The sequence below is a fragment of the Nomascus leucogenys genome, chromosome 3 (assembly GCF_006542625.1).
Source record: "Nomascus leucogenys isolate Asia chromosome 3, Asia_NLE_v1, whole genome shotgun sequence".
NCBI classification, from domain to species: Eukaryota; Metazoa; Chordata; class Mammalia; order Primates; family Hylobatidae; genus Nomascus; species Nomascus leucogenys.
This window is the reverse complement of record NC_044383.1, coordinates 148,843,262-148,864,938: the sequence shown is the minus strand read 5'-3', so window position 1 is coordinate 148,864,938 and position 21,677 is coordinate 148,843,262. Positions and strand designations below refer to the sequence as shown.

The window sequence follows — 21,677 nt, the reverse complement described above, 5'->3', positions numbered from 1 at the left end:
TAGGACTCAGATAATGTTAAGAGATTATAAAGATAGAAATATTTCAAAAGGAAGAAAGGAAAACCACAAACTACTACTACAATTTTGTCCAGCATTCTTTTAGACTGGTGACTACCTGTTCCTAGCATTGCAGAGAGGTTTTTCAAATTGAGATGAGACAACAGATGTAATTTTTGCTGCTTAGAGAACAAGGAAGAATTTTCTGTCATAGACAACGTGTGATAGTGATGCTCCAAACTCACTGTCACAGCACAGTAGGGACAGCTGGCAACAGTGGTGTGGGCACACTGTTGCAAACGAACAAGTAATAAGATTGGTAAATGATTGACTTTTGGGGTGCAAAGGAAAGAAATTATTGAAAGAGTGCACCATCGGATTCTTTGTAAAAATTATCTGGTAGAGAAACCTTACTTTCAATCACAAGTTTTCTTTGCCAATATCAAACATGACACAGAATCCAGCTAGCTGGGCTATACCCTGTCCAATAAAATGATAAGAAGCAAAAGAGCAGAAAACAATCAAGATGTCAGCATGCCTACTGGAGGGATGACAAAGTCTTCTGCCAAGGTGATACTTTGTTTTCATGCCAAAACAGTGATCTAAAATTTTATCCTGAAGAAGCAAGAGACTTCATGGGCTTCCATAGGTTTCTTGGTAAATATTGTTCTTGTGCATCCTGTTCTTTGATGTATTGATTTTGATAAATACATCAAAATCAGGTACAAGGCAGACCTTTTCTTTGTTGGATTCCAAATGTACAAGAGATCTACATTTCCTGTATTTGTATGGACAGCGTTGTTAGTCTGTTCTCACATTGCTATACGTTGGTGCAACAACTTAATATAAAGAACTACCTGAGACTGCGTAATTTGTAAAGAGAAGAGGTTCAGCCAGGCACAGTGGCTCACGCCTGTAATCCTAGCACTTTGGGAGGTCGAGGTGGGTGGATCATTGAGGTCAGGAGTTCGAGACCAACATGGCGAAACCCTGTGTCTACTAAAACTACAAAAAAATTAGCTGGGTGTGGTAGCACATGCCTGTGGTCCCAGCTACTCATGGACTGAGGCCTGAGATTGCTTGAACCTGGGAGGCAGAAGCTGCAGTATGAGGAGATCACATCACTGCACTCCAGCCTGGGCAACAGAGCAACACTGTCAAAAAAAAAGGAAAGAGAAGAGGTTTAATTGGCTCACGGTTCCACAGGCTGTACAGGAAGCATGGCTGGGGAGGCCTCAGGAAACTTACAGTGGTAGAAGGCGAAGGGCAAGCAGACACTTTCTACATGGTTGGAGCAAGAGGAAGAGAGCAAAGGGGGAGGTGCTACACATTTTTAAACAACCAGAACTCGTGAGAGCTCACTCACCATCACGAGAACAGAAAGGGGGAAATCTACCCCAATGATCCAATCACCTCCCACCTGGCCCCTCCTCCAACATGGGTGATTACAATTTGACTTGAGATTTGGGTAGGGACACAAAGCCAAACCACATCAGACGGCTTCAGCCTCAAACAGCATCCCTTATGTCAAATCTAAAACTTAGACAGCAGAGGACTATTAACAGTTATTAATTTTTACACATTCGGAGGAAAGCAGGATTCCTATATATCTAGGCTATAAAATAACTTGAAATGCAAACTTGTATGAGAAGAAACAACCAAATTTCAAACAACATGTTAGGATTTTGGAGAAATTTATAGAGCAAGAGAAACAAAGGGAAACAAAGAACAGCAAATAAATATTGTCTAGAAATGTCAGCATTAGGATGTAATCAAGATTCAGTCTTTGTACATTGGGAATCCAACAAAGAAAAGGTCTGCCTTGTACCTGATTTTGATGTATTGTTGAAAATCAATACATCAAAGAACAGGATGCACAAGAATATTCACCAAGAAATCTATGGAAGCTCATGAAGTAGAGAGGCCTGGTTCAGAGAGCCAAATGAAGCCCCCAGTAGAAACGTTACAGGAATGCAGATTTTGGTTAAATATTGAAATTGTATTAGTTAAGCTGTTGCAAAACAGTATCAGTCCTAATGGGATGCAGTGTGCACCATGTGACTCAGGAGATTCAGACAGGGGTCTATGCCCACTCATGGAGGGATGACACTCAACTGGGATCCACCACAAATGAAATAAGGCCATCTCAGTCTGAAAAATTCCAGGAGCTTTTTGTTTGTCATGTTTGTGACATACTAAGTGTTTTCATTCATTTGCATTTTGTGGCCTTTATTTTCAATGCATCTCTGCCTTGTATTTATAGTTAAGATCAATGGCTCTACTTGATATTCTTTCTGTATATCTTCAACATCTTTCTCTTTCTCATCATATTTCTCTTAGATTTTAAAAAATATGAAAGAACCATCATGGTTTTAGGTTTTAATCTCTCTACCTACTAAAATGCCATCGTGCTTTTTGTCATATTCATTGACCTTCTTTTTCCTTTATCTATTTATCTCCCTCTCTCTGTTTCTCTTTCTCATTCTCTCAAGATAAACATTCAAGCTGAAGATCCACCATGCCCTAATTTAGACAGAATGACTTTCTTCTTGATCATTATTTGCAACTCATCTTCCCCAAACTTAAAAAAGTGAAACTAGAGCTTTTTTTTCTCTTTTCAAGTTACAATTAATTTACATAGTTTAATGAGCAAGTCTTGTAAATTCTTCTTTCTAAAGAGCATTTCTTGCAATTGGCTTGAATCATCTCAAGTTAAGTCCTGCTGATGATGAGGACTTCTGTGCAGAAATGGTCAGCAAATTATCTTTCCACACAAAGGACAAACTATTGTGCATGAAGAACTCCATGCTTCAGGATAGCTATAGTGAAGCTATCTACATCATCATATACAAGTGGTACTTTGCACCGGATTTATTAACTCAGCAAAATCTATGCATACTCTATTAACTAGCTATAAATGAGCTTTAATAAACATATGCCATAAAAATCTTGATTATTACTTATGTTATACATTTATTAAATTCTTTTATAAACTCCAAAAGTAAAAATTTCATACTATTACATAAAGGCTGAATTTGGATTTACTTTTCGTCCAAGAATAATGCCACTCAGACGTTTTAAAAAATAGATCACAGTAAATGATTAGTATTGAACACTACTTTTTTAAGTTTAGTAACACGAATGAAAATAACTTTGGAAGAAACTGAAAGTTTAGGAATGTTATTAGTTTATTATTGCTGGTTTAAACACTGGAAGATTAAATCAATATAGCTGAATGATTTGTCTATAACAATGTAATTAAATACCCCATTAGGTGCAGTTGACACACTCAGTATTTATGGATGGAGAAAACTATACAAGTTTTACCTTTTATCTCTCTTTCCATTTGAATAATCCTGTAAGTGCCCTTTTTACTAACTGATTCACAGTTTGAAAATTACTTTATCTCTCTGCATTCATTTTCTCATCTGTTAAATTAGAGGAAGGATACTTTCTTCCTCCTGGGTTTGTGAGGATTAAATGAGATGATTCACGAAAACAGCTTAATCCAGAATCTAGCCTATAAAAATCACTAAATAACTGTTAGCCATTTTTAAGACAGTTAACACAAAAGAACTTGGAGCAAATTAATAAGTCAATAATCTAAAAATTAATAAGTCAATAATCTCATTAAAAATTTAAAAAATTATAAATCTCTACTCCAGCAATGTGACTGGAAGAACAACTCTCTGAGATTTACATTTTTGAAAAACATAGTTTAGGCAAGAAGTAATTCTAAGAATGCATCAATGTTTAAGGGAGGAGATTTCTAACTTTCCATTACCGATTTGACTAAAGTCACAGGATCATGTCACAATGTTGGATATTAACCCATAGCTTTGATAATAGAATTCTAAAAACATGTTTATCTTCCTGGTCTAGAACACCTCAAATAGCATACTTTCTATAGAATGTACCATTTTTTCAGTGACCCAATGTTGAGCCATTTCACTGAACACAGCTTATTATAGATTAGTTAACTATATTGACGGCCACTTTTTAAACTTTCCAAGCTTTAAGCAGTTTTTTTTTTCTGGTTGAATATTTCTTTGAGTCAAGCAAATTAAACCTTTGCAGCTTCAAATGGAATAGTTAAGTGCTGATAATATTAACTGCATAATTTCAGAGTCAATTTTATGTTGTACATGCCAAAGATGTTCAACCAAGAAATTAAACAGTAATTAGAATTTGTCTTCCAATTACAATCTAAAAGTGATCATTCTTTAAATGTGCTAGATTGTGTCTTGCAGGTTTTTATAATGGAAATTCTCACATTACAAAACTATCATTTTAATAGGTGTGCTTGGTACATTATGCATTGGGCCTGGAAGTTATTTATTTAGAGAGAATTATATTAATACTAAAATCATTTCTATGCTAAGTGATTATTACTCAGGAAAGGTTTTATTTGCAATGAATTATTTTTTTAATATGGGAAATCAAGAAAAATTTATTAGTGCAATAAATTTCTAGTAAAAGTAGGTAGAAATTTCTAAGAAAAAGTAGGCTGATTTTCAGGAATAGGGTCATAGAAGTGCTTCTCCATAATGTACTAGTAAATGTAGTTTAATGTCTTCTTTTGAATTACTTCATAAATAGTATAAGAGTACTTGTTCAATGAGTTATTGTTAAGAGTAGGAGAACACTCTTCTCTGTGTAATATACAACCGTGTTTAACTTGAAATATCAATTTGGCAAGGTAACCGAAGTACACATGGCAAAAGCAATTTTTAATGTGTTTACTTATTATATTTGGGAGAATTGTTGGGAGAACTATGTGATTAGTTAGAAAAAGAGATTGTGAACAATTGCACCTAAAACAAATGGTCTTTTACCAAAGAATTATGTTCAGAAACGAAAACATTGTGTAAATTAAATTGCCTAAAAGAGTAAGGTATAAGCTTGCTCTATATCTTACTAAAATTTGTACAAATGAATCACATGTGAGTTACTATTTTTCCCCATGAGATCCTCAGAGACTCTGGTCTCTTTGCACATGCCCACGTCCTTTTCAACTTCCCCCATAAATTGAAGCAGCACAAGACCCTCATCAAATGGTCTGTGCAATCTCGGACTTCCCTGCCTCCAGAATCATGAGCCAAATAAACTTCTTTTTAAAAATAAATTACCCAGTCTGAGCTATTCTGTTATAGCAACACAAAAAACGACTAAGAGAGCTCCATACACAGATTTTATCCATAACTGTGAGAAGGAATTTGGCTGGGATTAAAAAAAAATTGAATGCACACCATGTGGTTACATGCCTTCTAACACAAAAAGTGGAACAAAGAAGATTCTGTTTGATGTTTTTAATTAGGTGAACTTGCTGATAGTTTTCTGTGTTTAGAGTTTTTCTCAAGATATTATTGATCACTACTCCACAATAGAAATTGATGATATGAAAACATTTTTGCTTCATAATGCATAAGAATTTGTGAAGATCAGCAACAGCTACTTTGATCTGCCAGCATGTAATAGTTGTTAAATCGGATCAATGAAACTTCCATTTACTTCAGTACCTTAAATAAAAGAAATCTTTTGATCAGAATTACCTTAGAAATGCTATTTCTGGCAATCCAATTTACACTTCCAGAGTACCTGCCACTCAGGTTTGGAAGGAGGACCTGGTTATTTCTTGGGTGCTGGCTTTGGTTCATTCCTGCCCTATGACCTTGGGCAAGTCATTTGATCCAATGCTCAGCTTTTTCATCTGTAAAGTAAGAATAACAATTCCAAAAATAATACAGTGTCGAGCTGCGCTACCCTCGCTAAATGTTGGCAGTTAATTTTGTATCCTCTTGAACATGTACTTCAAGCTCCCAGTTATGGTCATCCAGGCATCAATTTTTTGATGATTTCATTCCAAAACCTCAATTCTACAGATGTCCCTCCAATGTTTCTGTCCCCTTGTTATTCAATCAAACACGAATCAAGGTATTGTTGTGAAAGTACTTTGCAAACAGAATTAAGGTTACTAATCTGCTGACCTTAAAACAAGGGATTATTCCACATAGTTTCACGCCTTGTAACAAAAAAAAGTGGAACAAAGTTAGAAGGCTAGTTAACACTCTGCTTGAGCAATATTCTTTGTTATCTGGGTGGGAATCACACGAGCCCTTGAAAGCAGAAGAGGAAGGCAGATGAGATGCGGCAGAAGGGGAGGCCGAGTGATAGGAAGCCCTCCATTGCTGGCTTTGAAGATGAGATGGTCATGGGCCAGGGAATGTGGGCCGCCTCTAGCAGTTGAGAGCTCCCCACTGCTGCCAACCAGCCAGGAAATGGAGACCTCAGTCCTGCAACCATTAGAACTGATTTCTATCAACACCTGGGATGAGCCTGGAAGTGAATTCTTCCTCAGAATCTCTACAAGGAACACAGGGCAACTGACACTTTGACCTCCTTAATAGATTCTAATCATATTACGTAGCTGAGTCTGCTGGATTTCTGATCTGCAGAACTGTGAGATAATATGTGGGTGTTGTCCTAAGTGGCTAAATTTGCGACAATAGAAAACCAATACACTCTCCCTCCATCCACCCATTCAGCAAATATTTATTGATCTCAGGAACTGCTAAGAACAATTGCTGAGCTGGTGGTAAAGCAGTGAAAAAAAAAGACTAAAGTCCCTGCCTTCATGGAATTTACATTTAGTAACAATACCTACATTAAAACAAACAACAAACAAACAAATAAACAAATGCTAGCTTTCAGCTCATTGCTGTTTGATCTCACAGGCCTATTAGATTAGAACAAGACTAGACCTATTAGGCAGTCCTCATGATGGGAAATGCACCAGGTGATGTATCATCCTCCCTGACCATATGTCATACACATTTGGGTGGACTTGCAAATCTAGTTGGTTGGTAGCTTCAGGACAAATGGTCTCTAATGCACTTTGGTTGGGTTTATAAGCAAGACATACATATCATCATGTGGTCCTTAGCAAAGATTTAGCAAAAATTATATACATTGCAGCTCCTAGCAAAGATTTGGAAAAAATATACTCTTACAATTTTCAGGAAAGACCTGATAGACAATATTTGGAGGTAGCCCAGAGAGGGAGATTCTCCTTGGGATCCTCCCAGGATGCAAAGCATGCTAGTAGCACTGATGAAGCTGACATTCCTACTCTTCTGCAAGAGGATTATGTTGATGGTGGAAAATCTGAGATTGGATTGCAGTTCCTCACTGTTTCATTAGCTAAGAGAGAGCATTAAGCTTAAACAGCACTCTTTTTGCCATTTAGCAATCTCAATAAGTCTGCCATCAATGCTGGATTTTACTGTTCCAAGTTGTACCCTGACCTCAGAGTCAGGTTATTAAAGAGAGGAGTAGAAGGTAAGGATGAATGGTTAGAAGGAACATAAAGTTTGCAGGATGGTGTCCATGTGTGGCAAGGTTCCCATCCTTGTCTAGACCTGCTTGTTTCCTGATGGTAGTGAAAACCTCCTTCACCCCTCAGGCCTTCCATGGCTGTACACATTGATTCAGGTTCACTGGCCGAGGCTCTGGGGAAGTCTTTGAGGGATTTGGTAAATTGAAAATGACTGTGTGGCCGCATAGTGTCTGTTTTTAAAGGATTTTTTAGGAAGCTTTGCTGTGCTGGCACATAGTAAGCACTCAACTTTTTTTTTTTTAAATGAATCAGTGAAGGATGTACTATGTGGTTCTCTCTTTGGCATCCCCCCCGAAAAAAAACTTTCATAAAAACCACATTGCTCTCTAATGCTTTTGGAGGTAGCCTGGTGCATTAGTCTTTGTGTAGGCAGCGCACCCAGGCTTAAGGTGAGAGCAGGAAGGCCTCATGTTCCACAGCTGCCAGTGGCTAGCTCAGCAGGTACATGAAGAAAGGTGAATGTGCAGGTTGTTTTTTAAGCAGGTTTTTACAGGCCCAACATCACACTCCTTCTCCTCACTCCATGGTTGTCTATGGTCCTAACAGAAATTCTTTTAGAAATTTTAGTTGGTCATCAAAAAAATAGAAAAAGTACTGATTCTCTTTGAATATCATTATCCTTCACTCACAGCTTTTAAGAAACTTTGGAAGGACAAAATATGCTTCCAGAAAGAACAACATCTAAGACATTGGGTTAGGTGATTGTTTACCATATTTATAATAAATAAAGACACATACAAACATATGTAACATTCAGTGATTTCTGTTAGAAAAACTATAAACTTCTCAAAATCCGATGTACACAAATAAATATCCAACTAGCATGCAGGTAAAACACAAAGCTTAAAATAGTGGGAAAATTACCAAGCAATAATCCCGTCATTTTGGGCCAATTACATTCTTGTTTTTTAAATTTCAGTATTGTATCATTAGTTTTTTAGTTTGTGACAAAGATACCTTCAAGAAATGAACTTTAGATGAAATGTAGGGTTTTTCAGCGGGGGGGCAGAGGCAGCGTTGTAATCGGTATGCAAAATCTAAATTAAAAGTCATTGAATGGACAGTGATTTTTAATTTCATTGTATGACCGCCTCAAAATGAATATAAATATGCTCACTAAAGCTCATATTAAAGTACTGTATTTAAGAGCAAAAAAAGTAAATTGATCTTCGAGGGCTCTGAACAGAGCTTGGTCATAATAACGTTGCCATCATTACCTTTCTTCTTTATTACTTGGAACATTAATTCAAGATGTACATGAGAATATAATACAGAAAGCAGGCAAGCAAGAAAATATCAATAATATTTGCAGTTTTTCTAGGGAATATGTCCATTGTATTTTTCAACTCCACATTTATTGATGGTTAAGCTTATTCTGAGCCATTTATATTCCATTCTGTCAAAGTAAAAATTATAGATTTTTAAGAAAGGCAATAAAATGGAAAGCTGATTGCATACTAAATGGAACATTTACCCAACAGTTTCCTATTTGGAGAAAGCAAACCACAGGTGTGGCAAGGAGCTGACACGAGGGTCCCTTGACCTGGGTGAGCTGTGGACCCAGGCAGGTGTGGGGGCCGCCATCAGCAGAACTGCTTAAAAAGTCGCGGGGAACTGGCCACGCGCTGGGGGGACAGCGGGACGTGCCTTGGTGTCCTCGGAGGGCACAGTGGCTGTGCTCTGCTCCTGACCCGGCAGCTGGAACCCTCTCGAGCAGCCTGAAGGTGTCCCCAGGGGCTGGCCGCGCGACGCCTGGGCCTTCCCTGCGGTGCAGAATGGAAAGGCCGAGGCAGCAGGGGGCAGCACGCCGGGCGATCAGTGCACAGCATGGGAGTGGGTTTCTCACGGTGAGCGTGCATGGGTGGGGGCATTTTTGACCCTGTGTGATAGGAATCTAGAAGGGCCCAGGGATCCCAGCACGAGAGGCTGAGGCGAATGCAGCTGCAGGGCCGTGGAGGCTGGACACAGGTCCCTGCAGGGGAGGCCGTGGTAGGTTCGGGCCGAGCCGTAGCCGCCTCCACCTGGCTGTCCTCGGCCCCCGGGGCCGCCCTGGAGTCCAGGCAGCCACGGCTCCTGCGTCACTCCCGCCCTCCTGATCTCTGTGGCGGGGAACTCCTACACAGAGGCAGGGAGAGGCGAGGCGACACACATCAGTCCCTCTGCGAGCTCCTGGCCCGGAGCCCGTCCGCGCTGGGCGGGGAGAGAAGGTCTGAGAGTGAAGCAAGCTGCGCGTTCCCATCAGTCTCTAGAAGAGCACGTGTGATTCAAGGAGCCTGGGAACTCAGGGGAGGGCAGAACAATTTACTCACCCTCACCACCTACCCCTGCGAGAGGTTCCGCAGTGGCAGGGAAGGGCTCCTCCACCCAGTCAAGGATAGCTTTTGTCTCTCACCCCCTTTAAACGGACCTTTTAACGATGGCATGAATAGTGATATTCAACATAAAAATTACACTTGGTGACATTCTTATTTTCTCTGCAATGTCCACAAAGAGACCTTTAAAAAGTCATTAGTTGGTGCTCATGGAAGATTTGCATATAAAGGAAAATCAGAATGAACTCTTAATTATCAGTAAATCCAGAATAGGTGATATTTTAGGGGACTTAAAAACTACAAATTATGAGCTGACTGAATAGAGAAGCCTCCTTAAATTAAATCTTTAGAAATTGCTATTTGCTTTCTTGCTCAGATTAAGTAAAACTTTCTGTTGCATAAATAGAAAAGAACGCTGTTTTCTCTTGGGCAAATATCTGCATGCCTGCTCATTTGGGGCCCATCTTGAGCATTTAAATACATTAAAGCATATTATACAGATTTCTCTAGGCAGATCTATAAGGCCTTAGCTGAATTGGTGGCAATCTCTGATTGGGAAATGTGCCAGTTCCCAGCTAGCAGGAGGGATGTCACGGGCCAAGCACTGGAAACCAGTCGCAACCCAGCCATTTCGTCTGTGGATCCCTGTTGGGGTACCTCAGAGGGGTGGAGGGATGACAAGATGTCAGAGGTGTTTAAACCAGAGCAAATCCATCTTAAATAGAAGCTGGGTAAAATGAGGCTGGGACCCACTGGGCTGCATCCCCAGACAGTGAAGGGATTCTAAGTCACAGGATGAAATAGGAGGTCGGCACAAGACACAGGTCATAAAGACCTTGCTGATGAAATAGGTTGCAGTAAAGAAGCCGGCCCAAACCCACCAAAACCAAGTTGGCGATAACAGTGGCCTCTGGTTGTCCTCACTGCTACACTCCCACCAGCGTCATGACAGTTTACAGGTGCCATGGCAACGTCAGGAAGTTACACTACATGGTCTAGAAAGGGGAGATATGAATAATCCACCCGTTGTTTAGCATATCATCAAGAAATAATCATAAAAATGGGCAACCAGCAGCCCTCGGGGCTGCTCTGTCTATGGAGTAGCCATTCTTTTATTCCTTTACTTTCTTAATAAACTTGCTTTCACTTTACTCTATGGACTTGCCCTGAATTCTGTCTTGCGTAAGATCCAAGAATGCTCTCTTTGGATCTGGATCAGGACCCCTTTCCTGTAACAAAAGCACACATTTCAAACATGGCTTTGAAAACAGATCCAGCCAAAAGCCAGTTGTCCCAACTGTCACCCGGCATCTGGGCTCTCCCGCCTGGTGAGGAGTGATACAAGAAATAGGACCTCTACCCAGCAAGGCAGATTGGGAATAATCGGAGGGGCGAGCCCTCTGTTCTGCTAGTGGTGGCGGAGTCAGGGGAGGTTACTGAAAGGATGGGATGTCTGAGTGTGGATCTGGAGGGAAGAGGAGAGATAACTCCCAGAGTCCCTGGACTGCCAGTAGGGTGTCTCGTAGGCTGAGAAGCAGGCTTCAGATCACATGGCCTGTTCCATACACAGGCAGGGGGCATGAGGCCAGTTCCAGCTCCATCCTGAGCCGCTGTTTCCACACTGCAGTTCCCTTTGAGGACTGAACTCTGACCTTTTACTTATCTTGCCCAAATTCCTATCTAAGGGACCTGGGGAGTCATGCCCCACAAACCATAAAATCTCATCAGAGAGGTTTCATTTAACCCTATATAACGTGGCTTACTTTCCAGCCTGACTCTAGCGTAACCTCACATGACAGACAAAGAAGAAAATCAAAATATTTCACCCCAAAATATGTTTCTTTGCCATATTTTGAAATGGCCTGAAAAGTCATTTTAGTGGGGAGAAAGTTGTATCTATAAAGAATCTCTATTAACATAAAAGATCTTTCCCCATTCTATGCCCTCCAAGTCCTGAAGAGATTTACGGAGAGTCTAGCATCTTTTAAGGGTCTGATTAGGAAACATCTGCCAACTTATTTTCTCTAAGGGTACCACCTATAAGACTTCATCTACATAATAAGAAATCTGGTTTCCACAAACCCTTATCTTGACCCTGACACTCTTTTCTGTTGATTCCAGGTGTTTAGACAATAACTTAACTCTTTCAACCAATTGCCAATCAGGAAGTCTTTGAACCCGCTATGAACTGTAAACCACCACCCTTCTGGACCAAACAAATGTATACCCCACACATATCAATTGATGTCTTATGTCTCCATAAAACATAAAAACCAAGCTGTAACTCAACCACCTTAGGCACATGTGCTCAGGACCTCCTGAGACTGTGACTTGGGTCATGGTCACCCATATTTGGCTCAGAATAAGCCTCTTTAAATATTTTACAGAGTGGGACTCTTTTTATCGACACCTTTCGTCACCGTTTCAGAACCAATGAATGGGATTCTCCTACACAAGACGTTCTAGATACACCACATTTGCCACTGGTCCAGAAACAATGGGGATGTGCCTGGGCCATGAACCTGTCTGCAACTCAGTATCCTCCTGGCAGTCTGATCCCTTCAGGTAAAGATGCATAAGTGGGGACAGTGGTAAAGCCAGATGCTGGTGAAATGGGGATGTCCAGGAGAAACTTGGCCACGACAACTTGGAGATTTATACAGAGAAACCACAAATATAAGGGCCAATCGAAAACAGAACACAGTAGAAAGAGGTTGGGATTTCACTAGTTCACTGGGGCAGGCCAATGAACCTGCTGATGCAGCCCTATGCATAGGTCACTACTCAGCCCTTCTTTGCAATGATGTGAGAGGGCCAAGGAACAAACTAAACTGTCTTCGGGGGAAGGGAGAGCTGAGCAGTGAAAATTTGTCTGGGTTGGAATATTTGCAATTAGGAATTATTAGCATCTAGAAAATGAACTTTGCATTGCATTTCTGACTGCTGGCATATCGGAAAGGTATTGATTCTTGAATATTTATTTCATATCTAATCATCTTTGATGTTAATTATGATATTAACTTAAATAGATTTCACTTAATTTTCTTGGAAGGACCATATAAAGCCACATATATTCGGTTCTCTCCATAAATCCTGTGCTGCAGGTAGGAGACATTTACCTAACATGCTAGTTTCAAAGCACTTACACTCGATTCCACAATTCATTCCCCTCCTTCTCTCCAAGTAGATACTCCTGAAAAATGACCTTCTTATAGTTCTCTGCAAGTCAATGAGCTGCTTTAATCCTCCCAATAACTTCATTTGTAAATTATGGAGACTAAGGCACAGAGTTGTTACATAACCCATCAAAAGCCACAGCTGGCAAACAGAGTTTGAACCCAGAAAAACTGCAGCCAGGGCCTTTGCTCCTCAGTGCTGTGCTCGGCAGCCGCATGCTTTGTCCCATTTCTTGTTTCTCCACAAATTATTCCATCTGCCCAAAGCATCTTCCCCTGCCTTGTCCACCAGGTGACCCATATTTATTGGTACAAACCCCTTTAGGCACAGAGTGGCCTGAGCCTCTTGCCCAGCTGGTTTGGGCTGGGACAGGCCCAGGTGACACTGGCCTCACCGTGGCCAGGTCCCTGGAGACTGGGCTGGTGCAGCAGCACCCTGGGGTGCTGCTATGGGATCCCCAGAGCAGCCTCCAGAGCTGTTGGAAGTGTGAGCTTCCATCTCTGGTTAGTTTGCAGCTTTACTGAAGAAGAAAAACATCAATTCCCTGCATCTCCCCTACTCAAAACTTATCCAGGCCCAGTTTCTTTCTTAACTAAACAAACCCTTCCTGCTGAAAGGAAAAGGCATGACATTTTTGTTGTTGAAAGAGGGAGTTTTCATTAGTCCCTGCAGAGCAGGCTCAGTATCAGTAGTTACAGCAACGTGAAGGAGTGAAACAAACACAAAACCTCTACCTTTATCAAAGATGAGATTTTCTCTCCACAGCCTGTAGGAAAGAGGTATATCATCTGGACTGGATTGAATAGTGTCTCCCCCAAATTCCTGTCTTTTCTAGAAATTCAGGATGTGGCGTTACTTGGAAATAGGGTTATTGCCAATGTAAGTAGTTAAATAAAGTCATATTGCAGTATTGGAGTAGGGTGGGCCCTTAATCCAATCCTCATGAGGGCTGGTATTCTCATAGGAAGAGAAGAGACACAGAGACAGATGCACAGGAAGAAAGGCCACATGAAGATGGGGTGGGACTGGAGTGATGCGTCATCCACAAGCCAAGGAGCTCAAGGACGGCTGGCACCTCCGGAAGCCAGAAGCAGCAGGAAGGAGGCTTCCCTGGAGCCTGCAGTGAGAGCCGGCCCTGTCCACACCTTGATCTTTAACTTGTAGCCTCCAGAACTGGGAGACGATACATTTCTGTTGTTTAAGCCATTCTGTGTATGGTAATTTGTTACATGGCTCCAGGAAGCTAAGACACAGCCTTCAGAACTGGATTCTGATTTCTTTAGTCATCACCCTACCAGGTTACAGACAACTCAGAATAGTCCTTCCCTCGAGGCAGGCACAACAAGGGAGGTCTACAGAGAAGAGCACATAGAGATGTAATTTACAGTTTGTGACTGACCCCACTCCCCTGATGCTTTTTACAAGTGGATTTAGGTTGAAAATAGGCTCAAACGTAGCAGTCTCAGTGAATAGGAAAGGCATTTAACCTCATAAGCATGTGTAGGTTTCACCATGGTAAAGAGGTCTTTATGGGCTGACCACGCGTGGGGGCATCAGGTGAGGGAGGGAGGCCTGAGCCCTTCCCAGGACCATCTGCTGTCCTGGGCTGCCCTCTCACTTAGATCACTGCACAACCATCTGTTTCTGTAGAAATGAGTCCTCCGTCTCCATCCTCAAAGATTTTCCAGGCTTTGGGAGCTCTGCTTATAGAGAATGCTTGGAAGAAGTAGGGATATTGTACTTGGAGAAGTGAATACCGAGGGGGAAGGAAAGTTTTCTATAATTTCCCGAGGGCTTGCTATATGTGGAAAAGGATTAACCATTGTGCTGTGTAGTTTAGATGAGAGAGGTGAACCAGATGGAAATGTTAGGTAGGTTTTGAAATTTCCTTTCAAAACAGGAGCTGCCTTTCTCTTTGGAAGTAGAACAGGCTACCCCATGAAGTAGTGAGGCTGCTTGGACAAGACGGAATACATAAGTACTGGTTGTGTAGGCTGAGTTAGTGAACTCATTGCACACAGGCACATATTAGGCACCTGATTCTACTGGGTGTGCCAAGCTCTTTATAAGAAAAGGAAAGACCAACACAAACGTTTTGCCTTCGTGGAAGTAATGATTGATTAGTTTGGTAAACTGGAGATACTCTTAGACCAAAGGACCCCTACATGGATCTTCCAACTTTATAATCCCAGGATTCTCTGCAGACAAATGAGTTAAGTGTGCATGGAGGAATTGCTCAGAGAGACTAGATATATGCATGACAATTCCAAATCTAACTTTCAGAAATGTGGGGGGCAGTAGTTCTAATAATTTCCTCAACGAATTTAGGATGATCTCATGCTTCAGACTGAACACATTTAACCATTTCAAAGGGACTTCAAAGTAAATTTCTAAAATGTAAATCATGAACGCAAAATTGTTCAGAATTCCATGGGGAATGAACCTGAATTCCAAAATTAAATTTAAATCTCTGTGAGGAGAAATAACCTTTATATACATCAACTTTGGGACAGAAAAACTGAAAGTTTTGTTGCTGCTGTTGTTGTTTGGTAAACAATCCGTTCCCAGAAGTTCATCAACTCCCAGAGAACTCACACGAATATCAAAGAGGGTTTGAATCAGGTTGACTTACAAGGCCTAGGTTCTCCTTAGAAGTTGTTTTAAAAGATGATCAACATAAAATAATTACTTCTATTTTTTTAGAAGCCATTTAAATTACAGGTCAAAGACCTGGTACAAACATCCTAAAATTTTGCAAACTTCAGGCATCCTCATTCCCTATACGTTTTAATTAAAATTTTAAGTCTCTTTAATGAACTTCTGATTAGTCTATAATGGTATACATCTTAGATTTATCTTAGATAAAGCCAAGCAATTTGATTTCTACAAACGTGGGGACATGATATTTCATTATTATGTTTACTTTTGCATATTTCATGACATAAATTTACAACATTGTCAGAGTCTCTGATATCTGGAGTCTGAAATCTTTTAGGTAGGGATTGTTTCAGAACTACTGGTACTGTTGGAAATGAACCAAAATATGGTAAACAGGCCTGTCAGAGAGCCCTAATCTGCTGGCGGAGCCCATATTCCAGCTGTAAATGCTTTAATGCCATTTATTGGCTCATGCTCCTCAAATGTAATACTCCGCATCATTAATTTGGTAGTTTCATCTCCGAAAGCTATAAATTGAAGATTCCTATTGTTTTAATTTTCTGTAATCTTTAATAACATTTGTGAAAGAGCATAGGAAAGAATAAATTGCTATTGGCTGTATGACAAATGCATTCAAGGAATATTTTGTAGAAACTCCCCTTTCTCTTTCCCCTCAAAGCAGTCACTGGAAAGACAGCATGTTTTACGTCCAAAATTCACTGTTTGGAATGCAAGGAAATAAGCTCAAAAGCGTAGATAGCAGTTTGGTTGTTCCGAAGAGGACCCCGGCCCAGGCTTTCCTTGTCTGTGCTGGAAAGAGGTTTGTCTTTTTTAAATACAGTGCTCCCTAAACACCAGTCACATATTCAAGCTGAAAGATTATGCCAGGAAAGGATGGATTTGAAAGCCTGTTACCAGTGAATGAATCTGAGTCTTTTTGACTTATTTGGCCACTCGCCCTGCATTTGGCAATTATAGGCAAAATGAACCATTTGAAGCAAAGGCACTGACGCAGCTGGTGAGACCAGGAGGCCACATGCCACTCACAGGCTCACAGAGGGCCAAGCGACAGGTCACCCAACGAGAGAGCGCTACGGGTCACACACAACACTTTCAGTTGCCTGGTTATGTTGTTACATAATAATTCATAGAGCATTATATTCTTCTATAATATACACTATTGTATGTGTATAATATTGTATACATATATAATGTTGTGTAATCATAATGGCTCTCTCATTAATACGCGATCATGGACGGGCTCCGTGTGAAGGTGCCCTGAACACCTTGTCTCTAATTATGCCCACCCTAATGAAAAGTTGTTACAATGCATATTTTGTGTAGACAGAAAAATTGATGATGAGAGTCTTTAAGGGATTTGCCTGAGGTCACAGCTTTTCTGGCTCCAAAATGTTACTGTGTAGTCTACACTACCATTCACATCTCAGATTTATCTGTTCTTGTTTTAACTATAGCCTAATTAAACTCTGTGAAAAATATTATGAGCACACAAGAGGATACAGCCACTTTCTCCACTAGAAGAAGAATGATCTAATGGGGCTGGCTCTAAGTTTTCGTTGTTCTGATCATGTAGATGGGGCCTGAATTGGTGCTGTGAGCATGGACTGTTCCTCCCTGCCCTACTTGATTTCCAACTGGTCCTTGAAAAGACTGGAAGCCTGGGCTCCTCAAATAGGCCACTGTCCTAATGTCCAGGTCCCTGGCTCTGCAACCCCCATTGCTTATTTCAGAGGAAGTTCATGTGACATTAAAACAGGAGACATTGTCAAAACTTCAGGCAGTAGAACTGATCTAGTGTTTGCGCTTCGAGGGGATGCTGACAGACAGGTCATTTTATTTGAAAGAATATTTTCTCTCATTCTTTTTTGTCACTTGTATCTGGTCTCATTCTAAAAAGAATTTTGTAGTGGGACTTGAAAGAAATATTTTTGAATCTGAGTTTAACGAGACATTGATTTACATAAAAGAGAAATACAAAAAAAGAGGAATACAGAAATGTGCAATTGTTCTCAAATACATTGAAATTTAGGAAGAGTTTTTTCTACTGCTACATACTGTCAATTTCTAATGTAATTTTAATTGTAAATAATTATATCTGTTACTAAGGACATCTGCTTAAATAAAATAAGTATATATAATTTTGTAATGTATATGATAAAGCAGGCTTTATTAAAATGTTACTAAAGCTAAATCATTTTTCTAGTGAAAATTCTAATGTAATTGAAAATCCTGTGATAAGCTTTTTTTTTCTGATAGAATTGGATCTAGGGTAACATAGCTACTATAAGGAACAGTTTTAAGTTTTTATAGCTAGAATGCTCCAATTTTGTAATAGGACCCTCTGAAAATACAGCAAACTGCAGGCTGGCATTGTTGTGACAGGTTTCTAAGATAAGTAGAAAATGAAGCAGAAGATAATATTTTTCCTTTCAAATGTCAGAAAAATGTTAAGCAGAAAAATAATTTAAATGTAGAATTCCTGATGCATGCATTTAGAAAGACTCCAAAAGAATTAGCTGAGTTTGGAACCAATTAAGGACTCTAGTATGAACTTTAAATGTCCCACATTGATAAAATCTTACTAGGGATTTATTCTTAAAGTCAATAATTTTCTTTGTTAAGTATATGAACACCTGTGAGTTAAAGATTTAAAGAAAAACTATAATGAGAAAGCAGTAGAAACCAATTGTTTTGTTTAATAGTCTAGAGCTCCCAACAAGATTTATCTGTCTTTGTGGCAGCAATATTTATCCATCTTTATAGATTTCCTTGAGGATAAAAAAAGATTCTAATTGTCCTCTGAACATTACTGATTTTCTACGTTTATACAGGGATACAGAATGATGCTTAGATATAAGTTCTAGCTTTTATTGTGTGACCAACAAAAGCACGAAGTGTTGCAGTAGCTACCTATTCCTTCATACTCAGGCAAGAAAGGAAAAATGTGTTCAGGCTCATCTTCCATGATCATCAAGTACAGAAACAAATGTTCACATGGGAGAAAAGCTACAAGAGGCAACTTTTACAACAATTAAATGGAAATAGTACCAGTACATGCATCATAGGCTTGCACGAGGATTACTGAGGAAATATTAGTGAATCGCACACTTCAAAAATGTAAACTAAGACATTTGAGGGTGGCTGTTCCCTGATGCTTCCATCTCTTTAATAATGCTCTCATCTCTATCAGAACATCTTTATCTCTGTCTCCCTCAAGTTACTAGAATCTAAATATAAGGTGTGCAGTTAGAGTTTCTTTTATGGACCTTAGTTGAACAAGGTGCACATCTGGAGTCTCCCATAACTTCATGGATATTTGCTGCTACTATATGGTAAAAATATGAACTACGAATGAAGACTACTTAAATAAGTATTTTCCAAATGCAGGAACGTTGTTACTAAAACATTAAGTTTTGACAATAAGAGACTCAATTATTAAAACCCAGTTATTACTTTGCTTAAAGACTAACCATCTTGCCTGAATGTCCACCTTACCCACAGCTCTTCAAATAATTTGAACAGAATACCATTGCAAGCACTCCCTTACAGGCATTTGTAAGCTCCTATAACTCCAGTTTGAAGTCATTTTTCTAAATATGTGTAGTATTTAACATATAAGCCGGTTCTACTATTGAAAGATAGCTAAAAGCTTCTTGAGAATTCCATGATTTCCTGAATAGTCTATGCCTGGAGCAGACATAATAGCAATTGAGTAATAATATAAAAAATAGTGATTCCAAACAAAAGTCTGTTTGTGGCAGGAGCTGCCGTAAACTCAGCTTCTTTTTTGATTTTTTTTCTTGAATGTACGATGAGTAGACCATGTTGCAAAAGTTTCACTCAGTGCTCCAATAAATTACTAACTTATTGATACTGCTGTCAGGAAATAACTTCAATGTTGACTTATACCATGCATGTGAGAAGTATGGAACTTCAAAATTAACAACAAAAAAGAAAATTAGACTCATCATTTCAAGAAAATCACACTCTTAATGAATAGATGTACATCCGCTGCCTGCCAAGGGTCACCAAAAACTTGCTAATATCTTTGTTAGGGTAAAATAGAGCCATCTGAATTCATCTGTGTTTTCCAAAGCTTATAGAATAATACTACAAAAAATAAATGAATCATCAAAACCATTTACCAGATTTTAATAACAGTGCTTAAAAATTCATCTTAAACCAATGGAAAAAAGCTGACTGAAATTGTAACAGGAAGTATCTACAGTTAGAATCACTATCAAGAAAAAGAACAAACGCAAAACCTACTAATGTATTCAAAAGACCATTAAAAAACTTCACAATTTAATTATTGGAAGCTTACAGAACTGCTTCAGCGCTTCTGTACTGATAAGTAAGCTGTACGTGAGGAGTAGTAAATGAAATTGTTAATTTTACTGTTTCCCTAGGGAGTAGCTGGAGAAGGGGTGGGAATATGCTGTTTAGATCTCCAAATGGATTGTGGTTTATATGCAATAATAAATCCTAAACGTGTTGCTAATTAACTCTACTTCAAACCACGCCCTTTTTCTTTGGCTTAAAAGACATTTTGACTCGTGGGCTCACTCACCATTCATATTCTTAAAGATGTTCAGGACAGGGAGGATTTGACGGTAATAAGGCACCAAGGCATTGCCCACCATCTCAGCTGACACAACCAGATGCTGGAGGACCTTGAGAGTGACACAGATGACCTGTCGGTTTCGGAGGTTCAAGGCATCTATACGGTAAAAGAAGGACCAAGCAGAAAATATTTTAATAGAAAGCATCCGTTCTACAAGGTTAAGGTAAAGTTGTCTTGTGGTTGCATTTAATTAAACTGCACTCTACTGGGGGGGACCCATGGGCCTTTATTTTTACAGCTTTGGATGACACATTGCAACCCTAATGTTTTAAATGGAATCTTGTCTGATTACTGTTTATTCTCCCCATTGGCACTGATTTCTCACCAGCCCTAGGAATGCAGCTCATTTTCCCCTCGTAGAAGAGGCGGGGGCTCTGAGTTGGATAAGCAGTATGAAAGACAAAAGATCACTCAGTGTCGCTGGAGTTAAAGGAACCCATGCGGGTTGACAACAGATACATTTTCATGCAACAATCTCTTTCATGCAACAATCCATACCATTCTTAAAACCATTAACATGGAACAAACATTTATTTGGGAAGGAGGGTGGGGCATGGTGTTCAAAACTATAGGCTCGTTACAAACACCGAGAATATTCTTGGTAGAAGTGAACATAAAGTGACTACGTTTAGGCCCTCAAGAAAGTAGGAAAGAAAAGCAAAATTTTTTAAAGTTCAGTTAGGAGGAATCAACACATAAGCTATAGGAGACCACAGGAATATGATACTTCTAAAGAAACAGTTCTGAGTGCAAAGTAACAAGCTGTACTGCAGAGACAGAGCAAGAGATGCCACCAGGTAGCGTCTGAAAGGCACCATTTGTGCCAGTGGGAAGTGCAGGGGGTTAGGAATCAGGATGCTGATAACTGGCTATGTGAGCTTGGCCAACTTACTGGCACTTTCTTGGCCCCAGTTTCTTCAATCATGGGAGCCTGTTATGCACTTTCTAAGATAGCCAAATGTACCATGGTTTAAGTAGAAGAGCCAGATAAAACATCTATTATAGAAGGTCAAAAGTGTGATTAATAAAATGTGATGCCTCAGATGACTCCAAGAAGAAGTCAAAGGCTATTATTTGTAAGATGTTCTACCTTCTAATGAAAAAGATTGACTATGACCTTAAAGCAGATGCCACTGTGAAGGGACAAAAGGACCCAGGCTATAAAAAGAAATGATGTTTTGGTCAATACATCTCTGAGGCAGTCCTGACATTGTTCTTGAACTCCAGCTCACATTTCCATCAGCCTGGATCTTGCCAGAACCTCAAATTTAGTTTGTTCCAAAGACTAAATTTCCTCCCTGAACTTTCTTTTCTTCCCTATGTTCCTCATATTTAGTAAAGATAAACCTTGTTCCCAGTCACTCCAGGTCAAAGCCTGTTTCTCCTCCTTCGCATTCCTCATGTTACCAAATCATCTGGTTTTCCTTTTGCAGTATCTCTTGAATTTGTGTCTCCCTCTCCATCCTCACCAGCACTCCTCTGGTCCTGGTCT

The 21,677-nt window shown here is 39.8% G+C and overlaps 1 protein-coding gene across 1 annotated transcript in view; it reads right to left on the bottom strand.

Moving 5' to 3' along the window:
- PACRG (parkin coregulated) overlaps window positions 1-21,677 on the bottom strand; it is a 572,095-nt gene that overhangs the window by 202,018 nt on the left and 348,400 nt on the right. Inside the window, exon 4 of the mRNA XM_003271771.4 lies at window positions 20,132-20,281. Coding sequence (XP_003271819.1) covers window positions 20,132-20,281 — 150 coding nt within the window. The remainder of the gene's footprint in view (window positions 1-20,131; window positions 20,282-21,677) is intronic.